This window comes from Macrobrachium nipponense, chromosome 1 (assembly GCF_015104395.2).
Source record: "Macrobrachium nipponense isolate FS-2020 chromosome 1, ASM1510439v2, whole genome shotgun sequence".
NCBI classification, from domain to species: domain Eukaryota; kingdom Metazoa; phylum Arthropoda; class Malacostraca; order Decapoda; family Palaemonidae; genus Macrobrachium; species Macrobrachium nipponense.
Window position 1 is genome coordinate 103,466,002 of NC_087200.1, and position 25,092 is coordinate 103,491,093.

At 36.3% G+C, this 25,092-nt stretch overlaps 1 protein-coding gene across 1 annotated transcript in view; it reads right to left on the reverse strand.

The window, feature by feature from the left end:
* Positions 1 to 571: 571 nt before the first annotated feature.
* Positions 572 to 25,092, reverse strand: part of LOC135220263 (uncharacterized) — an 80,775-nt gene continuing 56,254 nt past the window's right edge. The window contains exons 5-10 of the mRNA XM_064257528.1: positions 22,426 to 22,607; positions 15,630 to 15,798; positions 4,801 to 5,714; positions 3,157 to 3,376; positions 1,829 to 1,928; positions 572 to 1,440 (exon numbers count right to left, since the gene is read on the reverse strand). Of these exons, the coding sequence (XP_064113598.1) occupies positions 1,289 to 1,440; positions 1,829 to 1,928; positions 3,157 to 3,376; positions 4,801 to 5,714; positions 15,630 to 15,798; positions 22,426 to 22,607 (1,737 nt within the window). The 3' untranslated portion in view covers positions 572 to 1,288. The remainder of the gene's footprint in view (positions 1,441 to 1,828; positions 1,929 to 3,156; positions 3,377 to 4,800; positions 5,715 to 15,629; positions 15,799 to 22,425; positions 22,608 to 25,092) is intronic.

Consider the following 25,092-nt stretch of genomic DNA (forward strand, 5'->3'; position numbering starts at 1 on the left):
CGGACTGTATCACAAGCAGATTGGAATGTGCAACAGCACCGTCAGGTGTGTTATGAAAAAAGCTTCAAAACATTGGCGAATTCTTTGGGTGGTGGAACGAGACAGAGCATAGGCAAAGAATAATATAATCAAGTCGCATATCAGTATATATAATATAATATATATATATAATATACTAGATTATATTATAATATTATATAATATAAGTAATAGCCACAATGCCTGCTTAACTTCTCAAGTTCTTTGTCTTTTTTTGATACGCTTGTCACTACAAAGCTTGAACTCCAACTTGAAGGAAATGTGAAGAAATTATGACTCCATAATCACGACGAGGTGGACCTTGGCAAGGTCAATTCGTCGTGATTATGGTACCGCAGGTTCGTTTCCCGAATGGTGTAGTGACAAGCGCTTCGAAAAAAAGCAAAGAATTTCATATGTATCTGGTAAAGATGACCAGTAGATATATATATATATATAATATATATATATATATATATATATATATATATATATATATATATATATATATATGTATATATATATATAACTTTAGGAAGAAATCGGTGGAAAATTAGAGAAATTTGTTTATAATCCTTCAAGTCCCGTGCAAATCTAAAATTCAGATAGCAGAAGCGGTTTTGGGAGGCCAGATTGCCATTATTTGATTTCGGCTGTATCCATTGCTATATAGAACTTTTAGGAGAAAAGATTTGTTAAATAAACAACGAATAAAATCTTTGAAAAAATATATATAAATTTTTAATGAGTCGCAAAAAATTACTTGGGATACGAATTATGGATGCCATTGGGATATATATAGCTGAATGAATTAGGAGTTCTGGAATATTGAATTATTAATTAAAAGAATGAATGAATAAGCTATTTAGATAAAATATTTCACGTTTAAGTAAGATTTTCATGAGTCTCGCCTTTATTTCTGGATTACCTTGGGCGAGTAATGCAGATTACATCTTTACATTTTGCTCTCAGCTTAAGTGACAGAAATTGCTATCACGAAGTGAGCAAGTCCAGTCGCTTCGGGATTACAGTTGTTGTTTGCCTTTGTGAAAACGAGATGAGAGCTGCACTTAACTGGCAAGGCCATTGTAGACAATGGTGAAAATTCATATCCTGTAGCGAAAATGCCTTTTCTTAAGATTAGCGTTGATGAGCATACAATTACTCAGGCAACAACTCTTTGAAGTTTTACTTCCTTGCAGCCTCAAAATTATATTGTGCGGAACACCAAGGGATGTGGCTTCTCTCTTTAAACGCCTAGTGTTGATCGCTAAAGAAGGTCCTTACAATAACAATATTTTCTGTAGGTAAAGTCCGTGATGCAATGACTTTGGTTTCCGTAAGCGTTAATCCTTGAAACATCCGAAAGGACCTTGTAATTGCCGGTGTCATATAAGACAGAACTCTCCAGGACGGCGCCACCTGAAATGTTCATGACAGAAATTATACGGTTTTATCTTTTGAGCAAAACTCTAATAAGATAAGGATGAACATTTGGAAATCAGAAGAGAGGACTGGCTCATCATTAATGTGGCTCATTGAAATCTAATGAATGAAGAGATTGCGCCTGAGGTATAGTTTCGATTTTAGTGTGGCTTTCGTTGTAAGCAAGTGGTAGAAGTAGTCCAGTCTGAAAAGTGGTAAAATAACAGTCATAGCGGAAATAGATGGTAACTTAGGTAGAATGGTTCCAGTGCAAGAAGTCACATATTACCTGATATTATTTCAAAGGGATTGGTCGCACGAATGTTGATATTCACTAAATTGACATATTTTGTTGTAAAATTATGTATACATAAATAATACGTACTTGGCTTAGCAGAGAATATTATCATATATTTTGTTATCTCTGATTCAGCAATGCTTGGTTTGGTTTTGTCGTTGGCGGTGCTAACTCTTCCACTGAGGACCTATAGTAAAAATTTGATAAACATGAAATTAACACAAAACATGTGCGCTGATATCGATCTGGGGTCATTTTTATATTCCATAACAATGATTTAGATATTAAAAGACGAAATAATTCACCGTCTCTTGATCAAGAAAGCTGAAAGATCTCAGCTAGCAACCTATATATGACGTCATACATCTAAAAGAACCATGATATAGTATTTTATGCCTATTTATTATTATTATTATTTTTTAATAGGATATACACTGCAATCTATCTCATCATACTTTATTTCCATGTTGCAGTGTTTTTCGATGCCATATGAATCAAAGATTCTGTTTAGTTATTTACTGGGTATTTCTTCCAGTGCCTTGTTTGCAATTCCTTGTGCGCACTTTTGTTTGATAAAACTGACTCTCAACACATTGTCACACCCTTTCTTATTCTGTTCCCCTCACTGTCATTTTGCGTGTCCATAGTATAATGAATTTGCCCAGGGTTAATGGAGAAGTGTATAGACACTCCGTATGTGCAGTGGACTTGAGGAAGTATCACTTATTTCTTTTTGGGTGACCAGTGTAAGAGACGCGACTTGTTATAACTGTAAGCTTTGATTGAAGGAGATTGGTCATTTGGAAATTTTGTGCAAATGTACTAGCGTATACTTCTTTAGTTGCCTACCAGTTGCTGTTGAACTAAGTTTTAGGAAAAATTCCATTATAGAAGTGAGTACAAAGAAGGTTTAAATTAAAAAATGTTTACACGCATGAATCTATGTAGTCAAATGAGAACTCCATGAACTGAATCCTCAAGCTATGATGGGTCGTTATGAATAGTTGGGTTTCAAATTAAAAAAAAAAAAAATCTTTACTGGATTTTTAGTTGTATAAAATTTTATATGAATTGTCTATTTACTTAAAGATAAGAGAATTTTCGTTTCTTAATCTAAAGTAATCGAAGGTACAGTGTTTTGCTATCCTTAATTCCTAATAAAAAATATTTTCCCTTGGGTCAGTTACCTGGTCTTGGGAACTTCACTAAGTTGATAAGCAAGGAAAGACTGCAGACACGGTCCCAAAAAATTATCATAACATGATCATTGTGGATTTACGTCTGTTAACATTATTTTATGCATACATAAAATAGGATATTGATATAATACACGTCCTAGAGGACAAACTGGAAACACATTCATACAGACATAATTACTTATCGTATGAAGTCAATAGTCTTCCAGAAAACATTACCTTGTCTAGCGTTAGTTGGACACAGTCGGTGAACTTGGCCAGTCCTTCGTTTAACTTTGATATGGTATGGTTCGCAGCATTCCATAAATGAGGATCATTAGAGTCAGCCTCAGTTGAATTCTGACATGTACAGAAGTGAGGTGAAATAGCCAAATCCTCACAGGTTCTGTTTAAAGGTACCACCTTAAAGAGGCTTTGGCCATATTTTTCTCCCACGAAACTGTTAGAAAGAAAAAGTCACTAATGACCCAATTACACCCTGGGAGAAGATGGTTGTCATTAAAGTTATAGTCAGTGAATTCAAAGAGACCTTTTATGTCTGAGACTTAGGAGAACCAAACAGCATTGCACACACTCCAGGAGCTTTTATATAAGTTGAAGACTACCTGGGAATTCGGCGACGGATTTTTTTTCTACATGTTTCTGGGGTCATATATTTCAATTAGGAAATTTACCGTCATCGATTTTGAGGAAATTTATAAATCTACTTTCCCACCAAGAATTATTAGTGTGATATGGCTCTCCTCTCTCTCTCTCTCTCTCTCTCTCTCCTCTCTCTCTCTCTCTCTCTCATTCTTACATTGGTTGTCACAAGTTTAATGCAGTAGAAGATAGGTTTTCACAAAATTAATCCGTTGAAGATTTAGTATCAACTTCTTACTTAACTCAGAACACCACAGAGATAGTGAAGGAAAAAAAAAAGCATCATGATTTATGTCGACAAAATCATCCTTCTACAGAAAGTACCAGTCGTATGCACACTTATCCAACGGCTCCTTTTAAAATATGGGTTTTATTTGAGTTTTCAAGGAGGCACCTGGACTTTGCAGGCGTTTATTGAGTTGCCGTGGCAACTTAAGCCCTCAAAAGACTAAGAAACTTGGAACTGACGATGATAGGTAAAGCTAAGGCACCTGGTCATTACATTAAAATGATCATTATTATCAACAAATGATGTGCAATATTTTTTAGATAAATTGGCGTTTGTCAGTGGTCATCGTATAGACTTAGATAATTGTTGGTCATGTTCACTCATAAATACTCTGTTACTTATGATTCATTATGGAGAATAATAGTCGATACTGATTGCCACAGGTTTTAAGATTTGTTGAGCATTATCTGCTGCCATTGTGGATTTGTATAAAGATCTTTATCAAAAACCGTAAGAGATTTGTGCATTTTGTCGTGTACACTTAAGATATTAATGATGTTGTTCATGGTATAGGCTGTTTCATGATTTGTCTGGCTAGACGAATGCGTAGTTTATTGCCGTGGGTTGTACGTTACAACAGTAAGTTCTGAGAATTAAATCTATCACTTAATAATTAGAGCTGTAGTGTACTACAGGGTATATTTTTTATTGCAAAAAATGTTTTTTTCTTTATTCCAGTGTTGTACAGACAGGCAGTTATAAGTTTTTTTTTTACCTTTCAGCTTGGCAGGTATTTTTAGCCTTCTGCAAATTACTTGTAATATCTTTCATTATAAATCAAGACTTGAATGTAAGCGTTCACAAGTAAGTAATTACCATAAGAAGAGTGAAATTAAGTATTCAATATTTGGAAAAATAAGCTGATTTAATATGATTATTATGGACTAGGAATGGTTGAGAATTAATATACATGCTCTACAAAGAGATATTACCTGTTCTCTGGATTAAGGTATCCATAGCTGCCCAAGTCTACGACAGTTCCATAAACATCCAGGTTTGAAGTCAGTCTCCGGGAGTTGACCTGTAGATTTGCATAAGCCTGGCTGTGCTTGTCCTTGAATCCTGGAGGTGGCACCAGGATCAGAAAAGGAAGCCTTTCTTCGAGCATTCCAGCGTAGGTCGACCTGATACTCCCGTATCGAATGCCATGGTCGCTCATGAAGATAAGAAACGTGTTGTCTAGAAATCCCTCCATTTTGAGATCCTTCAGTGCCTTCACTGTACATTGATCTGAGGCTGAAGCCATGCCGAGGGAATCATGAGTCAGGGCCCCATCCCATACGAGACCAAAGTATGGGACTTTATTGTGCAGAGCTTTACATATTTTGAAGTTGTAGTCAAGTAGGACCTCTGAAGTGAGCTTTCCTCCTTGACATATCTTTCCATTTTGTCCTCTAAAATTAGCAGAATGCCCTATTAGCCCATCAGACATGAAAGCATAAGGACTATTGTAAATATCTGTAGGCTGTTCAACAAATCCTGTCCTCGTGTATCGAAAGGTTCCCATCCAAGGGGCGTCTTCCAAGTAAAAAGTGACATAATTGCTCTGGTTGTATAATTTCCAGGTAAAGGGACAGTCGTCTAATTTCTGACTCTTTACACTGCTGCAACTGCCATTACCCATTTCGTGGGCTGGGATTCCTGTCATCATGGAAAAAACGTTTGGAAAGGTATTTCCTCCTATTTTATTGTATCCTTGGAAGTCGATCCCACCTAGGGTCTTGGTAATGTACTCGTAAGTATTGGGCATATGTCTCAGTAGGTTATTTCTTGACATTGAATCTTTGCCTATTATGAGCACATTTAATCTCTCTTCTCTGGAGGGTATTTCTTCCTCGAGCTGCCTCTGTTGAAGCGAAAGTAATACATGCAAGAAGAAAATTATTGTTGTTGCCAGTTTGAATTCATTAAAGATTAGATCTCTCTCTCTCTCTCTCTCTCTCTCTCTCTCTCTCTCTCTCTCTCTCTCTCTCTTCAAATGATGTACTTGCACCCATTGTAAACAATGTGATATATATTAAGACGCAAATATCTTTTAATATCTAACCTGAAGAATACTTTATACGCATAGATAATTATAATTGACAAGTGCTTCTGCTTAGGCTAGGGCCCGGATCTGGCCTTTGGTTTAGAAACATCAATAGACAATGAAAGCCAAAACCAAAGTTCCATGTTGGAATTTTTGGCCGATGCAGAAGCATTTATCAATTGTAATTGTATAGTGAAGTCGATGTTAATGATATTTGTAGCTCAATATTTGTGAAAAAAGCAGTCACAGGTTTTTAAATGACAAAAATACTTATTTAGGCATGCACACACACACGCACACACACACACACACACACACACACACACACACACACACACATATATATATATATATATATATATATATATATATATATATATATATATATATATATATATATATGTGTGTGTGTGTACAAACATGAAGTCATGTCTGCCTTACCACACGCGAGCGCGCGCGCACACACACACGCACACACAAAAGGGAGGATACATGGAACTATAAAATAATGCAGGTCCTTGATACTACAGTATACTATAGTTGTGGCCCAGAATCTAGATTAAGACTACATGAGTATAGTCTCTAGATTAAGCGCCGAGCAGGTTTATGATGCCTATGTCCATTTTCAAGTTTATTGTGTAAATATTTGGTGATACATTGAAAGTAGGGATTTGCTTAAACTACTTCGAGTTACGCTTATAGTTTATGTTTTAATAATGAACACTTATAATTGATGTTATAACAATGATAAAGAGATTTTTACAAAATATATTATAAAAAGTCATATGTGTGTTTAGATATTTACATTCCATACGTTTATTTTGCATCCCCTTCCCGCCGAACACCTAGTACCTTGCCGTTGCATTCGAAACTTCAGTGACCACATACTTATTGCTGACTCGTATCTTTGGCTTAAGTATTTGTCCTAAACTAAACTAGGTTTTTACCCTTCAGGGTTCCCTTTAATTACATGACCCTTGCATCGTTCGGAAAACGTTTCTGGTCACTTTTGAACCTGAACGGAGGGAAAGTTGGACAGTATACCACCTCGCTCTCAAAGAGAGTTGAAAGTCCGAGGTCGGACTCTGCTCCTAGTGCGGAGTGGTATGTCGATAGACTGACAACCCCTAAGGCAAGGAAGATTCCACGTATCTAAGTATAAACTGTAAGATAGCCCCGTTAGGAATGACAAGCCATCCTTTAATTGAATGCATCTTCGTGGTGGACATGGGAAAATACAAGAACGAATTTAGCTAACTTGAATTCTGAGTAGAAATGGAAGATTTTGATGACGCTTACACTTCAAACAAGTCATTCACGTATAAGGTTCTAGGGACTAATGAAGCTAACAGTAGGGAAAAAAAGATGCCGTACCCCACCGTTCGCCACTAAATTTTGCAACGATGACCGTCAAAGAAATGTCCTTTAGATAGGAGAAAATTAATGTTTATTAGAAATAACTGCAGTTCACCACTAAGAAAATTACCTGTGCTGGAAATACATTTGCACAAAACTGTCACCCTTCTGATGTAAAAACTCGTCCGTTGTGGAAAACAAAATGCCACAGTGATCCGACACTTGATACTGCAAACCTAGAGAGCACACACCCCATTGGAGCTGTAAAACACCCTATTATATTTTTATATAAAATCTAAAATCTTTCCATCTAGTATAAGTACTGTAGAGACCTCTGAATATTGTAAGAGAGAATGGGAATGAGCACCAGGAAAAAAATACAACCTATTCATTGATTTGATGACCCATCCAGAACATTTATATATAAAATGTAGCAAACCAAAGCATGTAGGGTTACATTAAAGTAACGCAGCCAGTCGTCAATTCTAAGGAAGATAATGCACAAGGTAAAAATTCAGAAAAAATAAATCTTAACTGAAAGTATAGAGGATGTTTATATCTTGAAGAAAGAGGATTAAACAATCCGTGAAAATCAATGTGATTGGCAAGGAAGAAAATAGTAATAAAACGTGTGCGTGTATGTGTGTGTGTGCGCGCGCTTGTGCGTAAAAACATTTTTTGCCCTTTGCCATTCTCCTTTGAGTCCGGGTGGAGTCAGAAGTGTCCAGTGTTTAAGCAAATTTTTAGCAAATTTTTAGCTGTAAGGTTTCTAACCTAACTATTTTTTCCGAAAGCCAAGCGTTTACTATTAGACTGATGGGCGTTAGACCAGAAGCAATCCACAAACTTAGAGTGTGAGCTCTAATAGTAAAATTTCCAAAAGTTCTTTTGAATTAGAGATTCCCTAGCTGAAGTTACATGGCTTAGCCACAGAATGCACTATGTTGAATGAAGCGTTATAATGTCCGAGAGGACTTTTGAACTAAAAACAAATATTTTGGTATAGTTGGAATCTACATGGCTTTTACCTCTGCATTTCTGTCGCATTGATACTTTAGTCTATTTCATTTTCCTAACGCTCTACCTCTTTGCAACTACTATAACTATTACTTCCAGCTGCTGATAACAAGAAATTTCATGTAAGTATTATGGACATTTTAACTTATGTTTAAATCGCTTATGCTTATATGAGTGTGAAAAGGCATCATAGTTGGGGAGGGGTTTGCATTCAGAGCTAGACATGAGAGTTGGAGAATATATTACTCAATTAAGATAGTTTGGAATTTTTGGCAGAACTGTCCAGAATGGAATCCAAGGGGACTGGGTTTTCGGTTAAGATTTTCAACTTTAGTCTGGAAGTCCATCAGTATACAAGAAAGAAATATGATTCCTGTTCACGTGGCTTTGGTCCAGACAGCCGGTTTTTGTTTGCACCTGTGCCTCTCTTTTGGTGCTGTACCATATGGGATACATATGGACAACCATTTGGGAAATCGACTCATAGTGTGTGAGGCCTAATCGTGGAGAACGTAAATTTTCTGCCAAACGTGTGATTTTTTTTTTTATTTATTCAACCACTTATTTACAGTCCTTTTCATTTTATTTCATTTCATTCTATTTTATTTTCATTTATTTATTTACTTATTTTTATGATTTTTTTTGGGGGGGAGAGGTTTCCCATGTACTCATGGAAAAATAAATGTCCCTTCTGTGGCTGCAGTGATTGACCCAGGCGATGTTGAAGGTCCATTGATATTCATCAGGTGACTCTGACCCCAGCTGGGACCCAATCACTGCTTTGATTTGAACTCATATTGAGTTCCTCAAATCTAAATCTATTACCGGTGTCAGTGAAAACATGTAAATGGCATTGCACATTTATCCCAAAGTCATTTGACTATGAAGCTTTACGTCCTAGAATGTAACCTTGTAGCTTAGTGCAAAGTAAGCTAAAATTACTGCTGATCGTAATAGTGCTTTGAAGCTAGTATTACTTTGTCAAAACAGCGAGGGTTCAAATTATGCTTTTATTCACTTGAAAACTATTTTGAGTGCAAAGTTAAAATCATTGAGTTTGGTAATGTCTTGGATGAGGAATGTCATTTCATCCTTATCTAATCGATGTGTCTGACTTGAGTGCCACAAGGAGTGCTCAGATTTTTTAGGCAAAGAATGCTGCCTCACATAAAAAAAATAATAACCTCTGAACGGGACTTGGCAACATACCACCTCGGAATATTAAGTGCTATGGTAAGAACAATCAAGGTTGTTAATGACGCACAGGTAGCTTTACCGACTGCCTCAAACCTTCCCAAGATGAAAACATACAAAATTTTCCACATAGATTCTTCAGATTCTAAAGATTTGTAGAATTCACCAAGGGCCTTTACATCTTCTCGGTTGAAAAAATTTTCAATACGCTCCTCACATTGATACCTACAGTTGAGAAATGCCATCTCATTGAATTTATATTAAAAAATTTAGCATAACAAATAACCATTGGACACCTGCCCATCAATGCTAGTACTAAAATTTAAAAGTAGTTCTAACCAGGAGAACGAATAAAACGTTTGATCTTCACTTCAGTCTGAGATCTCTAGCCGACTGTTGAAGTTCCCCAGGACCACTTTTAACGAAATATGCGTTTTTATTATGATTTATTCCTAAATGTTCTAATAAATGTGTGACGTTCGTCATGTTTATGGGTTAATAAGTAAGCGTCAGTGTGAGTTATTATGGAAATATATTTTTAATTCACACCATCATTACCACAATGGGATGAATGACCTCCTTGGCCGCCGGGGGGCCTCTCACATTCATTAACTCATTTTCCCACTAAACAAAAATTGGCGATGGGGTTGCTCCATATATATACATACATACATTTTATATATATATATATATATATATATATATATATATATATATATATATATATGGGTTAATAAGTAAGCGTCAGTGTGAGTTACTATGGAAATATATTTTTAATTCACACCATCATTACCACAATGGGGATGAATGACCTCCTTGGCCGCCGGGCCTCTCACATTCATTAACTCATTCCCACTAAAAATTGGCGATGGGGTTGCTCCATATATATACATACATACATTATATATATATTATATATATATATATATATATATATATATATATATATATATATATGTATATAATGTATGTATGTATATATATGGAGCAACCCCATCGCCAATTTTTTTGTTTTTAGTGGGAATGAGTTAATGAATGTGAGAGGCCCGGCGGCCAAGGAGGTCATTCATCCCCATTGTGGTAATGGTGGTGTGAATTAAAAATATATTTCCATAGTAACTCACATGACGCTTACTTATTAACCCATAAACATGACGAACGTCACACATTTATTAGAACATTTAGGAATAAAATCATAATAAAAACGCATATTTCGTTAAAAGTGGGCCTGGGGAACTTCAACAGTCGGCTAGAGATCTCAGACTGAAGTGAAGATATATATATATATATATATATATAATATATTATATATATATATATATATATAATGTATGTGTGTGTGTGTGTGTATTATGTGTCTGTGAATTTGTAAATGTATGTAGCTGTGTTACAGGCAGATAGCGAAATACACTTAGTGACATTTGATCCTCCAGGGGCGAGTAGTACTAAACAATGTTTCCCAGTGTTTAGTACTAGCCTCCGGGGGAATCAAATATCCCTCAGGGTATTTCACTATCTGCCTGAAATCTCAGGCAGTTCGCGAAATGGCTTGTTTCGCAATCTGCCTGCAACATATAGTATATATACGTGTTTGTATGTGCGTATATATATATATAATATATATATATATATATATATATATATATATATATATATATACATATATGCATGTATGTGTGTGTGTGGGTGTGTGGGCGTGTGTGTGTTTAATATCAACTGCCACTAAACCTTAAGTGTAAATATCACCTGTAGGATGAATTACGTATGCTAATTGTACAACTGTGGCTGGTTGATTGGCATATGATGACATTGTACTTACTGAAATTGACCTTTTGGATTAATACCAGGAATCAGAGAAATTTATTTCTGGTGATATAAATTTATTTCTTGACGTAGTTCGGATCCCATAATGAGTTGTAGGTCCTGTCGCTATGTAACCAATTGGTTCCAAGCCACGTAAACATGTCTAATCCTTCGGGCCAGCCGTGGGAGAGCTGTTAATCAGCTCAGTGGTCTGGTTGAACTAAGATATACTTACTCACGAGCTCAGGAATTATGGTAGAGATGGGTTTTGGTTTCTACTCTTAATAGTGCATGAAAGTCAAATCAGTTTTATTTGTGAATGGGTCGTAGAGATCTACTTATTATCTTGCATGAAAACACCGGTATCACGTGACAATTAAGACCAGTTATTGCACGGCTATTTTGCCAGCTCGGAAGTAAGTTTTTCCATTGTTCAGAGAGATCTTATAAGAGGTCAGGCGAAAAGCCAAAGTATGCCAGAATTATATCAGGACTAGACTTATATTAGGCTTATTAGCGATAGGCTGCTAATGAAAGCACCTCGCCGTTATAAAGCGCCTCAGACTAATCTAATGAGACACCTGAAGTAGGATTCCCATACTTGACGCCCAAACCTATAAATAATATTTTAAACATCAATTTTTTTCTATTTTTGCATTGCATAGAAGGGTGAAATGCTTTGAGATAAGCTTCCAGCTGCTATATAGAAAGCTAATACTGTGATATATTGGGATATTCCGTTTTCGACTACTTTTTTAACGATAGATGAAATACAGATGTTCCTTATATCCTCGAAGGGATGTCCGGCTGTGAGTCGCAATGAAGCCGTTTCTGTGCCAAAGAAGGGCCAACCAGCAGGGAAAGTCTGAAATATTCTTCACATTCATCGAAAGAAGAAAGGAATGATGACTGCAACGGATTCAACTCGATATTATCAGTTTGTCAGTCACCAGAGAAATTTCGATATCATCCACGCGTGGTTATATTCTTTTACTTGGCTAATTAATTCTCAACTTCATTCATGGGATTTCTCGTCACTTAATAATTTCTGTACTAATAAAAAATTTGGATCCAGAGCCAGAATTTGTGGTGTTAACCAACGTTCGATGAATGAATTTATCAACCAACTACAGAAACAATGACTTCCCTTGACAATGAAAGTAAATACGAAGTGAGGTTATTCATTCGCTGTCATAGAATTTTTTGTTGAGAAAATAAACGAACATTTCTTATGCTGAAGTTTCCTTCAGTCCCTCTTCCCTCTCATAAGGTACTCAAAGGAATGACGGGAAAATGAGCAGAAATGGATTATTCGTTCTTTCACAAATAGTGCAGACGCATGCATAACCCTGATGGTTCCCACAGGAAACAGAAGCGGTACATCGCCATATCAGATCATTTATACTGTGGTATTGATGTGCAGTATTCTATATAGACCGGTGCTGGGGAGAGCACTGGTTACGTTTTATTTTTGTTATACATATGAAGCATGTCAGAGTCGCTGAAGGAATCCGTATATTTGATTGCTCAAAATTGTGCAAAGCTTACTATATTGTCATATTGACAGAAAGGATTTTTCCATCTTAGACCAAGTGCAGAACAACAACGTCCTAACTGTCTTAGAGTCTGTAATTATTAAAAAGACTGTGCCGTCGTTAAACACTCAATCGTCCTCTGTAAAACTGTCTGTAGCTGGTTTTGGCAACTGGTCTTCCTCGCTGTTTTTATTTAGTTGTTAGTCTTGCTCTTCGTTTCATAAAGGTCGGCTGTTTTAAGATTTTAGTGAACTCGTTTACTTATGATTTGTTTGGCTTTGAATGTGGTGTCAAGTTTTAAATGTTTTACTTCATTAAGAGTTGTTGCTTTTACATATTACAATAGATTAATTTGCGTTTTTAATGTTCGAAAATTATATTTTCACGCCTTGAAAATGTAATTTTAAATTCGTTGCGAAACGTGGGCATTGAAATCAACTGTTAAAGGATGAGGATGTCTTTCCCTACTACTTCCCTCATGATGTATATATATATATATATATATATATATATATATATATATATATATATATATATAATATATATATATATATATATATATATATGAACGTAAATACACAAAATACCACAAGAAAATAATAAGTCAAGCAATATTCCCATCTTGTTTTGTCTTAAGGCATTTTTAAGAGAGCTGTTGATACATCTTCTATAATAATAAAATTAGAGTGATCTATCTTGTTTGCCCGCCCAGGGTAGGGCCGGGTTAGTTAGGGGATCGGGAGAGTAGGGAAGACGATACATCCACCCTCCACCTGCAAACCTGTTTGTCCGCCCCCATTTGGTGCGGGGTTTGCTGAGTATCGGGATGGTAGGGGAGAAGTGATGGGCAGCGATGGGTTATAGCACAGCATAGCGCGCCCCATCAATGTCGTAGTAGGATCATTTACAGTCTGTATGGTAGGGTGATAAATACTATAAATCATTGCAAACTTCAGCTGGCTTAGTGGGCCTTTTCATAGAAAATAAAGTATTTTTTTGCAGCGAGCTGACCCTTCGCCTGCATTTGCTCCCAGTGGAAATTCACGGATAAATCTTTTGGATTCTGTCAGGCAAATATTCAAATTTTTATCAAAGATTTCTTTTAAAAAGTTAAATTCATTTATGTTACGTCAATGTAACAGAGTACACCAAAGCAGGGCCTTTACAGTTTGTTATGAATATTAGTTCTGCTTCGAGAGGAAATTGCGCTACGCTCTTCTCTGCTTGAACTTTTTTTATGCAGTGTAATTGTTTTTTTTATCTCACTCGTCTCCACTACACCTGCATTTAATCATTTTTCCAGGTGTTTTTTTCGGGAGCAGAATATAAAGCAATATTATTTCGTAAGATTTAATATGGTTTACTTATATTAACATATGTAATTGTACGAAAACACGAAAATGGACTTTATTTCGTTTGTTAAATGGGTGCCACCTTATAAGTTAAATATGAAGATAGAAAACCATTATATACATCGAAGTTTAAGTAACAGTAATTCAGCATATGTGCATTATTTGTCAGGCAACAGCAATAAAGTAAAGGAAAAGTTAACCCCAACTACTTATTAATTAAGATTATTCCTTGTACGCAGTCCAGATTATATGGATATTAATAATATTTTATGCGACGATGCATTGAGAACGGCAATCGGGGCTTTATACTGCTAACAACGAAGTAACCATTTACACACGAAACTGACTTGTTTTGTCATTCAGTAATAACTTCAAAGATAAGGACAACAATATAGTAAAAAAGCACTTATAAAATAACTCCCCTGACAGAAACAAAAGTTGTGTATATCAAATCCCATATGTTTTATAAGGCTAATTTTATATAGACAAATAGAACATTTCTGGAAAAGAGAACTGAGCAGTTTATAGAATATGGAAAAATGTGCCCTGGATGATATTCATGTTATTGATTGTAGAGGATTTAAAATTAACTTGGAACGTAATATAGCTGGGCCTAGTTCCATAAAAGAAAGTGTTGATAGGTAAATGTATAAATTGGATCACATCATCGGCAAAGAATTTGTAAATTGTTCAGATTTTACGGAGCATACTTAGCTACCTGTGTAAATATTTCAGGAACTAACACAAGTGCAGATTCCGTTGCTTCCCTAAAACAAGAAACTCCACAACTCTCGTTTTTATCGTTTAGCATTCCTTATCGCGCTGTAATGAGCGTTTATATGATATATGCTGCTTTTAACTTTAGTGTGTATATTCAAACTTCTGCTCACATATTCCACTTCTCTTGAGACCAAACAGGTCAGAAATATAATTCTTTTTTTTTTTTTTTTTCGTCCCTGTCTTATTTTGATACTTATTTACCTTTAAATGTTTTGTATGTGTGTGTGTGTGTGTGTGTGTTTGTGTGTGTATTTAGATACAAATATGGTTTAATGCCCAACATACGCAAAATATACGCTGAAGAGGAATTACAAATAATAAGTGTTTCGGTACTAGGGAGATTCGAACTCCGGACGACTGGAAACCGACCACTACATTGACGATAAGATGGGGGATTAGTGAAACCGTCAGTGTAGTCGTCGGTTCCCAACCAGTCTGGGGTACGAATCTGTCTGTGGAATCGCTTATCGCTTTAGTAATTTCCTGCGCTGTACGTCATTCCCAAGGTTTAATGAATTTGATATAAACGACATTTGTTCTCTCTCTCTCTCTCTCTCTCTCTCTCTCTCTCTCTCTCTCTCTCTCTCTCTCTCTCTCTCTTCACGTATTTCATTCATTCTCTTATAATTTTTTTATTATATTAGGACAATTCAAGCTGCGTTACATGTGACAAGTGAATTGGAGTACTTCCATACCTGATACCGCTTCATCTTCTCTTCATAAACACTGGGTTGGATGAAATAATGGAGATTCCTGTAAACAACATTATTGTCCGTGCTGTTTTGTGAGTAGCACGTCACAACAATGGCGTTTTCGTCGAGAATCGGTGTAATGGGGCTGGTAATGGGGACACTTTCTTTCAACCTGTCGGAGAAAGATAAAAATGATGAAATATTCTTAGGACCCAATGTGAGATCATGTATGTATATATATATATATATATATATATATATATATATATATATATATATATACATATATATTATATATATATAATACACACACACAGATATATATATATATATATATATATATATATATATATATATATATATGTATATATATATATATATATATGTGTAGATAATTATCTGATACGATACCTATATATAACAGTATACTATTACATATTATATTTACCATATATAATATACATTATAATACTATATATTATATATATTATATTATATATATATATATTGAATAGCCAAGCATATCCGATTATGGAATATATATATATATATTATATATATATATTATATATATATTATATATTATATATATGTATATATATACATTTATATATATATTATATATATATATATGATATATATATATATATATATATATCATATATATATATTCTATTATCTACCTAATATATATATATCTATATATCTATATATACTATATATATATATACTATATGTTATATATATCCCTTTCTATATATATCTATATTATATCTATATAGATATCTATTAGTCGGATATGCTTGCTATTCAGTATATATATATAAATATATATATATATATATATATATATATTATATATAATATATAATATAATATAATTATATATATATAAAAGGTTTTTAGCCATTGAAGGGGAAAAAATGAGAAAAGCGAGATAGTCCAAGCACCTTTCGGTCTAGTTTCGAGACCCTTTACTCAGGCATAACTGATCGTTCTTCTTCCCAGCTGTTCGCCCATTTTTATATGGGCTCGCCGTTTTGGATGAGCCATTTCCATCTATTTCTATCCTGCGCTTCTGCCTCATCAATTCCCTTCACATGTAAGTCTCCTCTCACACAGTCCTTCCATATCTTTCTTGGTCTCCCTCTTCTTCTTCCTTGAACCTCCATCCCCATAGTATGTCTCCCAGTCTGGTCCTCATCTCTCCTCAACAGGTGTCTATACCATCTCAGCCTCCCCTCCTGCACTTTCTTTGATACTTCCACCACCTTAGTCGACCCCCTTATGTAGTCATTTCTGATCCTATCCTCTCTTGTCACCCCAGACATCCACCTAAGCATTCTCATTTCTGCCACATCCATCTTCTTCCGTTCTGTTTTTCTCATGCTTGCTGTTTCCGTACCATACAGCATTGCTGTTCTTACCACCGTCTTGTGAAATTTTCCTTTTAACCTAAGCGGTACTCTTTTGTCACAAAGAACTCCAGAGGCCACTCTCCAGTTGTTCCAGCCTGCCTGTACCCGATGTTTTACTTCTTCCATACTTCCTCCAGCATTAAAAAAGGATCCTAGATACTTAAACATATCAACTCTCTTTATTTGCTCTCCACCAAGCTGAATACTTTCTCTATCATCCCCCTCAGATCTACTTATGCTCATTCCTCTGTCCTCCAGTACTTGTCTCTATCTTTCCAATTTCATTTCCAGATCTTCCCTGCTCTCTGCGCACAGAACAATATCATCCGCATATAATATGTTCCATGGTACTGCCTCCCTTACTTCCTTTATTATAACATCCATCACTATGTTAAAGATAAATGGGCTCAGAGCCGACCCCTGGTGTAATCCTACTCTCACCTCAAAACCCTCTGTCTCCCCAACACTGCTCCTCACTCTGGTAAATACATTCTGGTACACCTCTTGAATCAATCGCACGTACTTCTCTGGCACCATCTTCTTCCTCAGACTCCTCCATACCTCTTGTCTTGGGACTCGGTCATAAGCCTTTTCAAGGTCAACGAATACCATATGTAGGTCCCTTGTCTTTCCCCCGAATTTCTCCATTAGTTGCCTCAGACAAAATATACCATCTGTTGTTCCCCTTCCCTTCATGAATCCCATCTGCTCTTTACCTAATTGTACTTCTTCTCTCAGTCTAGCATCTCTCATCCTTTCCAGTATCTTCAAAGTGTGGAAACATCAATTTAATGCCCCTATAATTACCACACTCTTGGACATCGCCTTTCTCTTTAAAAATTGTGATAAATATACTCCCACGTCACTCATTTGGTATCTTTTCCTGTTCAAGGATCTTTATCATAAGATCATACAGTATATCCACTCCATCTCCTAATGCTTTCCATGCCTCCACAGGAATCATGTCTGGTCCGGTTGCCTTCCCATTCTTCATCTTCTCCAGTGCATTTAGTACCTCTTGCCTAGAAAACCTCATTACCATGCCAATGTTCACTTGCCCATCCTCTCTTATTAGTCTATTATTTTCTTCATTTAACAAGTGTTCGAAATATTCTTTCCATCTCTTCACAATGTCTTCCTCCTTTCTAAGTACTACACCATCTTGATCTTTTATTTGTTTGATATGTGTAATATCTTTGGTGCTCTTATTTCTAGCCTTTGATAGCTTGATCATCTTCTTTAATCCTCCCTTTGTCCCCAGCTCATTATACACATCATCATACGACTTTGCTTTAGCTTGGGCTACCACCTTTTTCACTGCCTTGTTTTTCTCTCTGAACCTATCTCTGTCTTCCACTGCCTGTGACTCTTTCCATCTTTTCTTTGCCTCCTTATCTTTTACTACTTTCTCAATGTCTTCATCCCAGGCACAACTGATCTTACAGAGGAAAAACATAGTCAAAGTAGGCTTAATATCCAAACTGACACTACAAGATTAGCAATAAGGTCGATTTCACTCTACAGAAACGAGGAAATTCCTCTCTCTCTCTCTCTCTCTCTCTCTCTCTCTCTCTCTCTCTTGCTCGATATTCTCTCTCCCTCTCTCTCTTGCTCGATATTTTTTTTTCCTCTTTTCATTAATAATTTTTTGGGAACATTTTTGTAAATTTCATGATAATAAGTTGCATATGCCTCCTTTTTTTCAACATGTATTGTTTTCTGGGTGAATTATCTGTTGACCGCGTGTATATCCTCCAAGGTGTGGCTGCCCTCAGGCGTTTCCTCGTTTCTGTAGAGTGAAATCGACCTTATTGCTAATCTTGTAGTGTCAGTTTGGATAGTAAGCCTACTTTGACTATGTTTTTCCGCTGTAAGATCAGTAGTTGTGCCTGAGTAAAGGGTCGAACTAGACGTAAAGTGCTTGGCTATTTCGCTTTTCATTTTTTTCCTTCGTGGCAAAATCCTATATTTATACATAGCATCACGTTTTATATACTTCGTGATCAAGTTATTATATATATATATATATATATATATATATATATATATATATATATATATATATATATATATATATATATATATATATATATATATATATATATATATATATCGGATATGGTTGAGGAAAATTATACAATAGTAGGAAATATTTAGAAAAATGCATATTGAAAAATGAGCTTTCATTGGTTACTGCTCACCTTATCAGAAATGAAAGCATAGGTAAACGTTGAAGTGTGACTTGTTTAAATACGTAAGCGTTATTTGAGAGTTACAATTATTAAGAATGAAAAATTTTTCCTCGTAAAATTCTTGTCGGTCATGTTATTACTTAACACTTGTGAGAACGGTTTCGTAATGTTCCTGGTTTAGAAATGGCCTGTGTATAGTAGAGGGCGCAGGTGCGGGTAATACTTCGGCATAGGGTGGCGCCAACGACACCTGTCAAAAGAGGTCAGGCAGCAGCGCGCCGTTTGGCTCTTTGTGTTGATCTCTGTGTTCGTGCGGATGCAAACGCTGAGTGTCAATATTTCTTCAATAAAACTCTTAGTACTTATATTATTACTATTTTTTTAGTATTTTGATTTTTCTTTTTTGTGTGTTATCATAGCCTGTTCTAAAGCCAAACGTTGATTCTTATTGTGGCAGACAAATGCTACAGCTTACTGGTTAAATCCTATCCTGTGACCTTCATCTATAAGCTAATTGTTGTCACTATATTTTATTCCCTAATGTATGTACATGCCCGCCTATGCTCGCTCAACCTGATTTGAGAACAAAGCCCCATTTTCATTTAGATATGAAGAGATACAACATAGGCCTAGCACAGCTGGAGGACTCTCCTTGCACTCTTTTCTTTCTAGCCATCTCTAAGCATAGTAGGATAATTTCACCTACGTGACATGAAATACAAAGATTTTAAAATTATAGGCCAATCCCCCAACGAACAGCATTTAACTATTTTAGAATCACTCTTCATTAAACAACTCGTTCCGCAGTTAAACACCCAGTCTTCCTCAACACCTCTGTATCTCTCGTGAGTTCAAATCGAAGCTGACCCGGCCCGGATTGTCACTCGGTCTGAGGAATCATTACCTTTTGGTAATGATTCCTCCCTACTTTTGCATTTGATTTTTATATTTGTATAACTTTTTAAACTTTTAATTTATATTCCGACTTTGTGATTTCAACTTTTGTTTTATTTTTCTTTTGATCAAAAATGGGACTTTTATGTCTTGAAATGTCGCGACAACAGTAAAAGTACATATAATGGGAATAAAGAATTGTCCTTCACCTTGCACCGACTGATGTCCACTGGTTGGTAGAACCGCCTTCAATTTTCACTACACACACACACACACACACACACACACACACACACACACACACACACACACATATATATATATATATATATATATATATATATATATATATATATATATATATATAATGGCACTGACCCGGATTTCAAAGTACTATCATTTTTTTAAAATAGGATGAACTTTATAATTTCAGAATCAGTGGATACATTGAGGATGAAATCGGAACTGTTCAGCAACTTGTCCGATACTCAACCAGCGATTGCATGAATTCTTAAAAGGTACGCAACAGATCGTTAGACATTTTACTTTGTATGTGGTAGTTGGTTTATACTTTACCTTTTTTGTGTGTTTTTATATTAGTATTTTTGTGATACATTTTTAGCTTCTTTGTATGTTTTGTTACCTTTTTACGTAAGGTTTCAGTACGACAGTTAATTTGATTACAATTTCAGTTTTTTTTATTGTCAGCTTGAAAGCCTAATGATGCGGTTATATGCCTCGAAAGCTTCTAGAAGAAATTTTTTTACCTGGCCTTGGCAGCGTTATTGATTGTCAAGCCAAGATCTCCAAGTAGTGACCCTATACAGTATATATATAATAATATATATATTATATATAATTATATAACTATATTATATTATATTTTTAATTTTTAATATCTATATATATTGCTGATGGATAAAACCCTTTTTCTGTTAAGCAACTCCTTCCCAGCCTTTAGTAATTTTAATATAAAAGAAATTCATTCTTATTATTACAAATAAAAAATGGCGGGTATAATTCGCCCCTACCACCAATTCTTTCTTTCTCTCTCTGGGGAAGCTACTTTAATACTCTTTCCTTGTTTGGGTTGACTGCTTACAGACCTTAATCCAGGCGCAGACCTGGGGGAAATGCCAATCTTCGCCTGCGGCAGGCCAGCTGGGAGGGAGGCACAGGATCAATTATGTGGGCTCCACCATCTTGGAACCTGGGCCATGATGTCGCCATGTCCAGACGAGTTACTCCCTACCACTATCTGAATGCGAGTTCCTCATAATCTCCAGAAGTTATAAGAGGCTTTGGATCGGCAGGCTCTCTCTCAGAATTTGTAGGACGCTTGTCCAGGACACCTTGCTCTCATGTACTGCCCCACCTAAAGCACATGATACTGTGGACCTATTATATTTTTCAGTGAGTTAATTCACTTGATCCACCATAGCTTGGCCCCCCCCCCCCCCCCCCCACCCCCCCCCCCCCCCCCCCCCCCCCCCCCCCCCCCCCCCCCCCCCCCCCCCCCCCCCCCCCCCCCCCCCCCCCCCCCCCCCCCCCCCCCCCCCCCCCCCCCCCCCCCCTAAGTACGAGGAACAACTCTCCTGACGACAGTAAAGGGCCATGGTTTTTAAGGTTGTTAGTCAATCACATCACTGTTGGCCTATTACTGTTTTTTGTTTCGTTTTCATTGTGCGATATAACTGCATTGAGATCTGCATTGCCCCTTTTATTTGTGCTGTTTCAAGTTGCTAAGTGGAGTGCAACATAAATGATTAAATTGTGAATTACCAGAATCGAGTTTGCAATATTGGCTTCCCCCAGTAACCTCATCTTACAGCACCTTCTGAAGCGAGTTTTTAATGTGATTTCCCTTCAAGAATACACCACATTACTTCTTTCACCTTGTAGTGGGGACCATTGTATTTTCCCCACTTATGTTAACCATTCTTGTGTTATGGTCTTCCATTGTAAATATAATTAGTCAAGTTAAACCCTGGAGTTTACTTAATCACTCCCCTTTTGAAGCAGGCCTTCAGCTGTATTTAATTGAATATGTTCTTGCCTGATCTCAAGGCCAGAGGTTGATATTTCGTGTTATCCCAAGTGAGTCGTTTGGATCTTCAGTGGAACCCATCGATTAATGTAGATCCCTCAGGTAAATTTGTATATATATATATATATATATATATATATATATATATATATATATATATATGTGTGTGTGTGTGTGTGTGTGTGTACATATATGCAAGTGACAAACGCAAAAAAGAAAAAGAAAAATAGGCATTCACTTTTACTCACTTTTGTCCCCTGTCGGCTTGGCCATTATAATGTTGTGGATCTTGGTTTATCCGGACAATACCTTGGTAGGAGCAATTGAGTTGTTCCCAAGTTTGAAGACCATATTGCCAGATCATGTCCAGTTTAAACTTCAACAATTTATCTTCATCTTCAGTTAAGGGTGTCTTTGGACTGCATGTTATCTGCCGGAAATAAGACTAGTAAGATTGAATGCAGTAAAGTGTACACACACACACACACACACACACACACACACACACACACACACACATATATATATATATATATATATATATATATATATATATATATATATATAAAGTATAAAAGGCCTTTTAAACACACTGGTTTTAAGCTAAAGACTGTCTTTCAGTGGACTGACCCCCACCCTTATCAAGTGGTGAATGACAAAAGAAGTTACATTTGTGAAATATATAGTGGGAGATATGCCCTCAGGTGATGCCTGGGGTAACTGCTTAGCCAAGGTTGGTTCTGTCAATTGTCTTAATCTGCTTCATTGTTGCCTCAAGAAAGACATTGTCTATGTGGTCAGAGTCCCATGTGCCATTGGAAAGGTTGATCTATTATCTTGTTGCTTTACCAGTGAAGATTATACCATCTAACATGTGTTGACAGCTGCTTTTGTATAAAATTCAGGATGAGTTCCAATCCATGGTATGGTTCATGTTATTTATATGGTGGAAAATTGCTGAACTATGTTGTCCATATTTAACTGTAAATCCATAGTATGACTTATCACAACCCATACAAGGGATTTCATAGACTCCTACGTCTTTAGAAACTGGTTTCTGCTGGACATTAATTAAGGATTTCTGCAATATATTTGCATAAGTGAAGATGAAAGGGTTAGGGTGGCCTAAAGTTTGTGTGATCTCTCATAACCCATGTGAGGGATTTTGATTTTGTTGGTGAATTTTTGCTTTTCTTTGTTTTCTGTGGGTTTGTAAAAAATGCTCTTTGCTTTATGTATGGCTTGTTCCTATTATGTGCTTGGGGTATTTTAACAAGATTTCTGATTGTTTAGAGTTCGTTGTTAAGAAAATCTGGATAGCAAAATGTCGCTTTCCTGAAGACAGTGACTTTGCAGTTGCTATTAGTTCTGATGATTAAGACATCTAAAAATGGGATTTGGTCATTATTTTCCATTCTACTTTAAATTTTATGCTCGGGATCAAGGAATTTAATTTTTGTAGAAAGACATCAAAATTGCCCCACTTGGTTTTCCAGTATGTTAAGATGTCGTCTACATAGCGAAACCAAATCGTATCTGCAGGTTTGATAGGCTTTGTAACTACTGTTCCAAAATACTATCAAACCTGCAGATGTGATTTGGACCACATTGAAGCAACAACTTTTGCCAAGCATCAAGAACCACTCAATATACGCGAGGTTTATAGAGACATTTTCATAACAATGAGGGACAAAAATGAAGCCACAAAATTATCTACACAAAGGCAACAAATGCGGGGCGGTGTCTTAAGGCAGGTGGGGAGTGCCCAGCAGCTTATAAACGATCGGTAGTTGACGCCTACATCAAACGAGCCATAACCCACTACTCCACACGGCGTGAGACTCACCTGGAATTCGAGTCAAACAGCTCTTGACGAATATTGGCTTCCAAGATAAACTGATGGAAGATGTAACACGGAGAAGAATCGAACAGTTCTACACCAGCGAAACCAAGAACCAGGTAACCACAATAAGAACATCATAATTTACCATAAAACTGAATAGAATGACAGATTTGAGGAAGCGAGAAAGGCGATCACAAACATCATCAAAAGAGGAAAAACACCTTAGGCCCCCTTCGAACAGCTCAATTTACGGGATGACTGTAACTCAATTTAACGTCTTCTCTCATAATGAAAAATAATACCAGCCCGAACGAAGACAAGGAAGAATGCACCACATCGTTTAGTTTTACTTGCCCCGAGAGGATGTGCCAGTCCTCGGAAAAAACGTACGTTGGTCACAATCCCACAACCCTAAAAAGACATTTACACTCCCACAGAAATAATGGATCCATCCACCAACACTACGTAGACCATCACAACCGCAAACCTACGACACAAGAACTAGTAGAGAATACAAATATTTACTCAGAACATAGCAGCCACCACAGATTAATCATAGCTTAAAGTTTTGGAATTTTACTGCACAAACCTACATTGACCAGACAACTAGAAGCAGAAAGGTCACCCCCATCTAGCAAACGCCCTACAACACACAACGCAAACATAGAAAACAACCAAAATAACACCTAAATCACACGCTTTCTCAACACCCCCCCCCCCCCCCAAACCTTTCCACCCCACCCTTTCCACTCTTCCTTTCCCCTAATTCTGTTAAGTTCTTTACCACCAGATCACTTGGTTTTTGTTTTCATAAGGTTTCACAAATTGAATTTAAGTTCTATTACAAATTTTATTATATTGCAACTTATATAACTGTAAATAAATTAAAATTTTTCATCTTCTACATAAAGTTATTGTAATGATTTATTGTATTATTACGGGATTATTGTAATATTGTTTGGACGCTACGTATCCGTCCGCAAACTATATCAAAACAACACGACGCTATGTCCAAATTCTACGGGCTGCCATGCGCAAGAGACAGTGCTAGCATAAAGCCAGCTTAATCTCG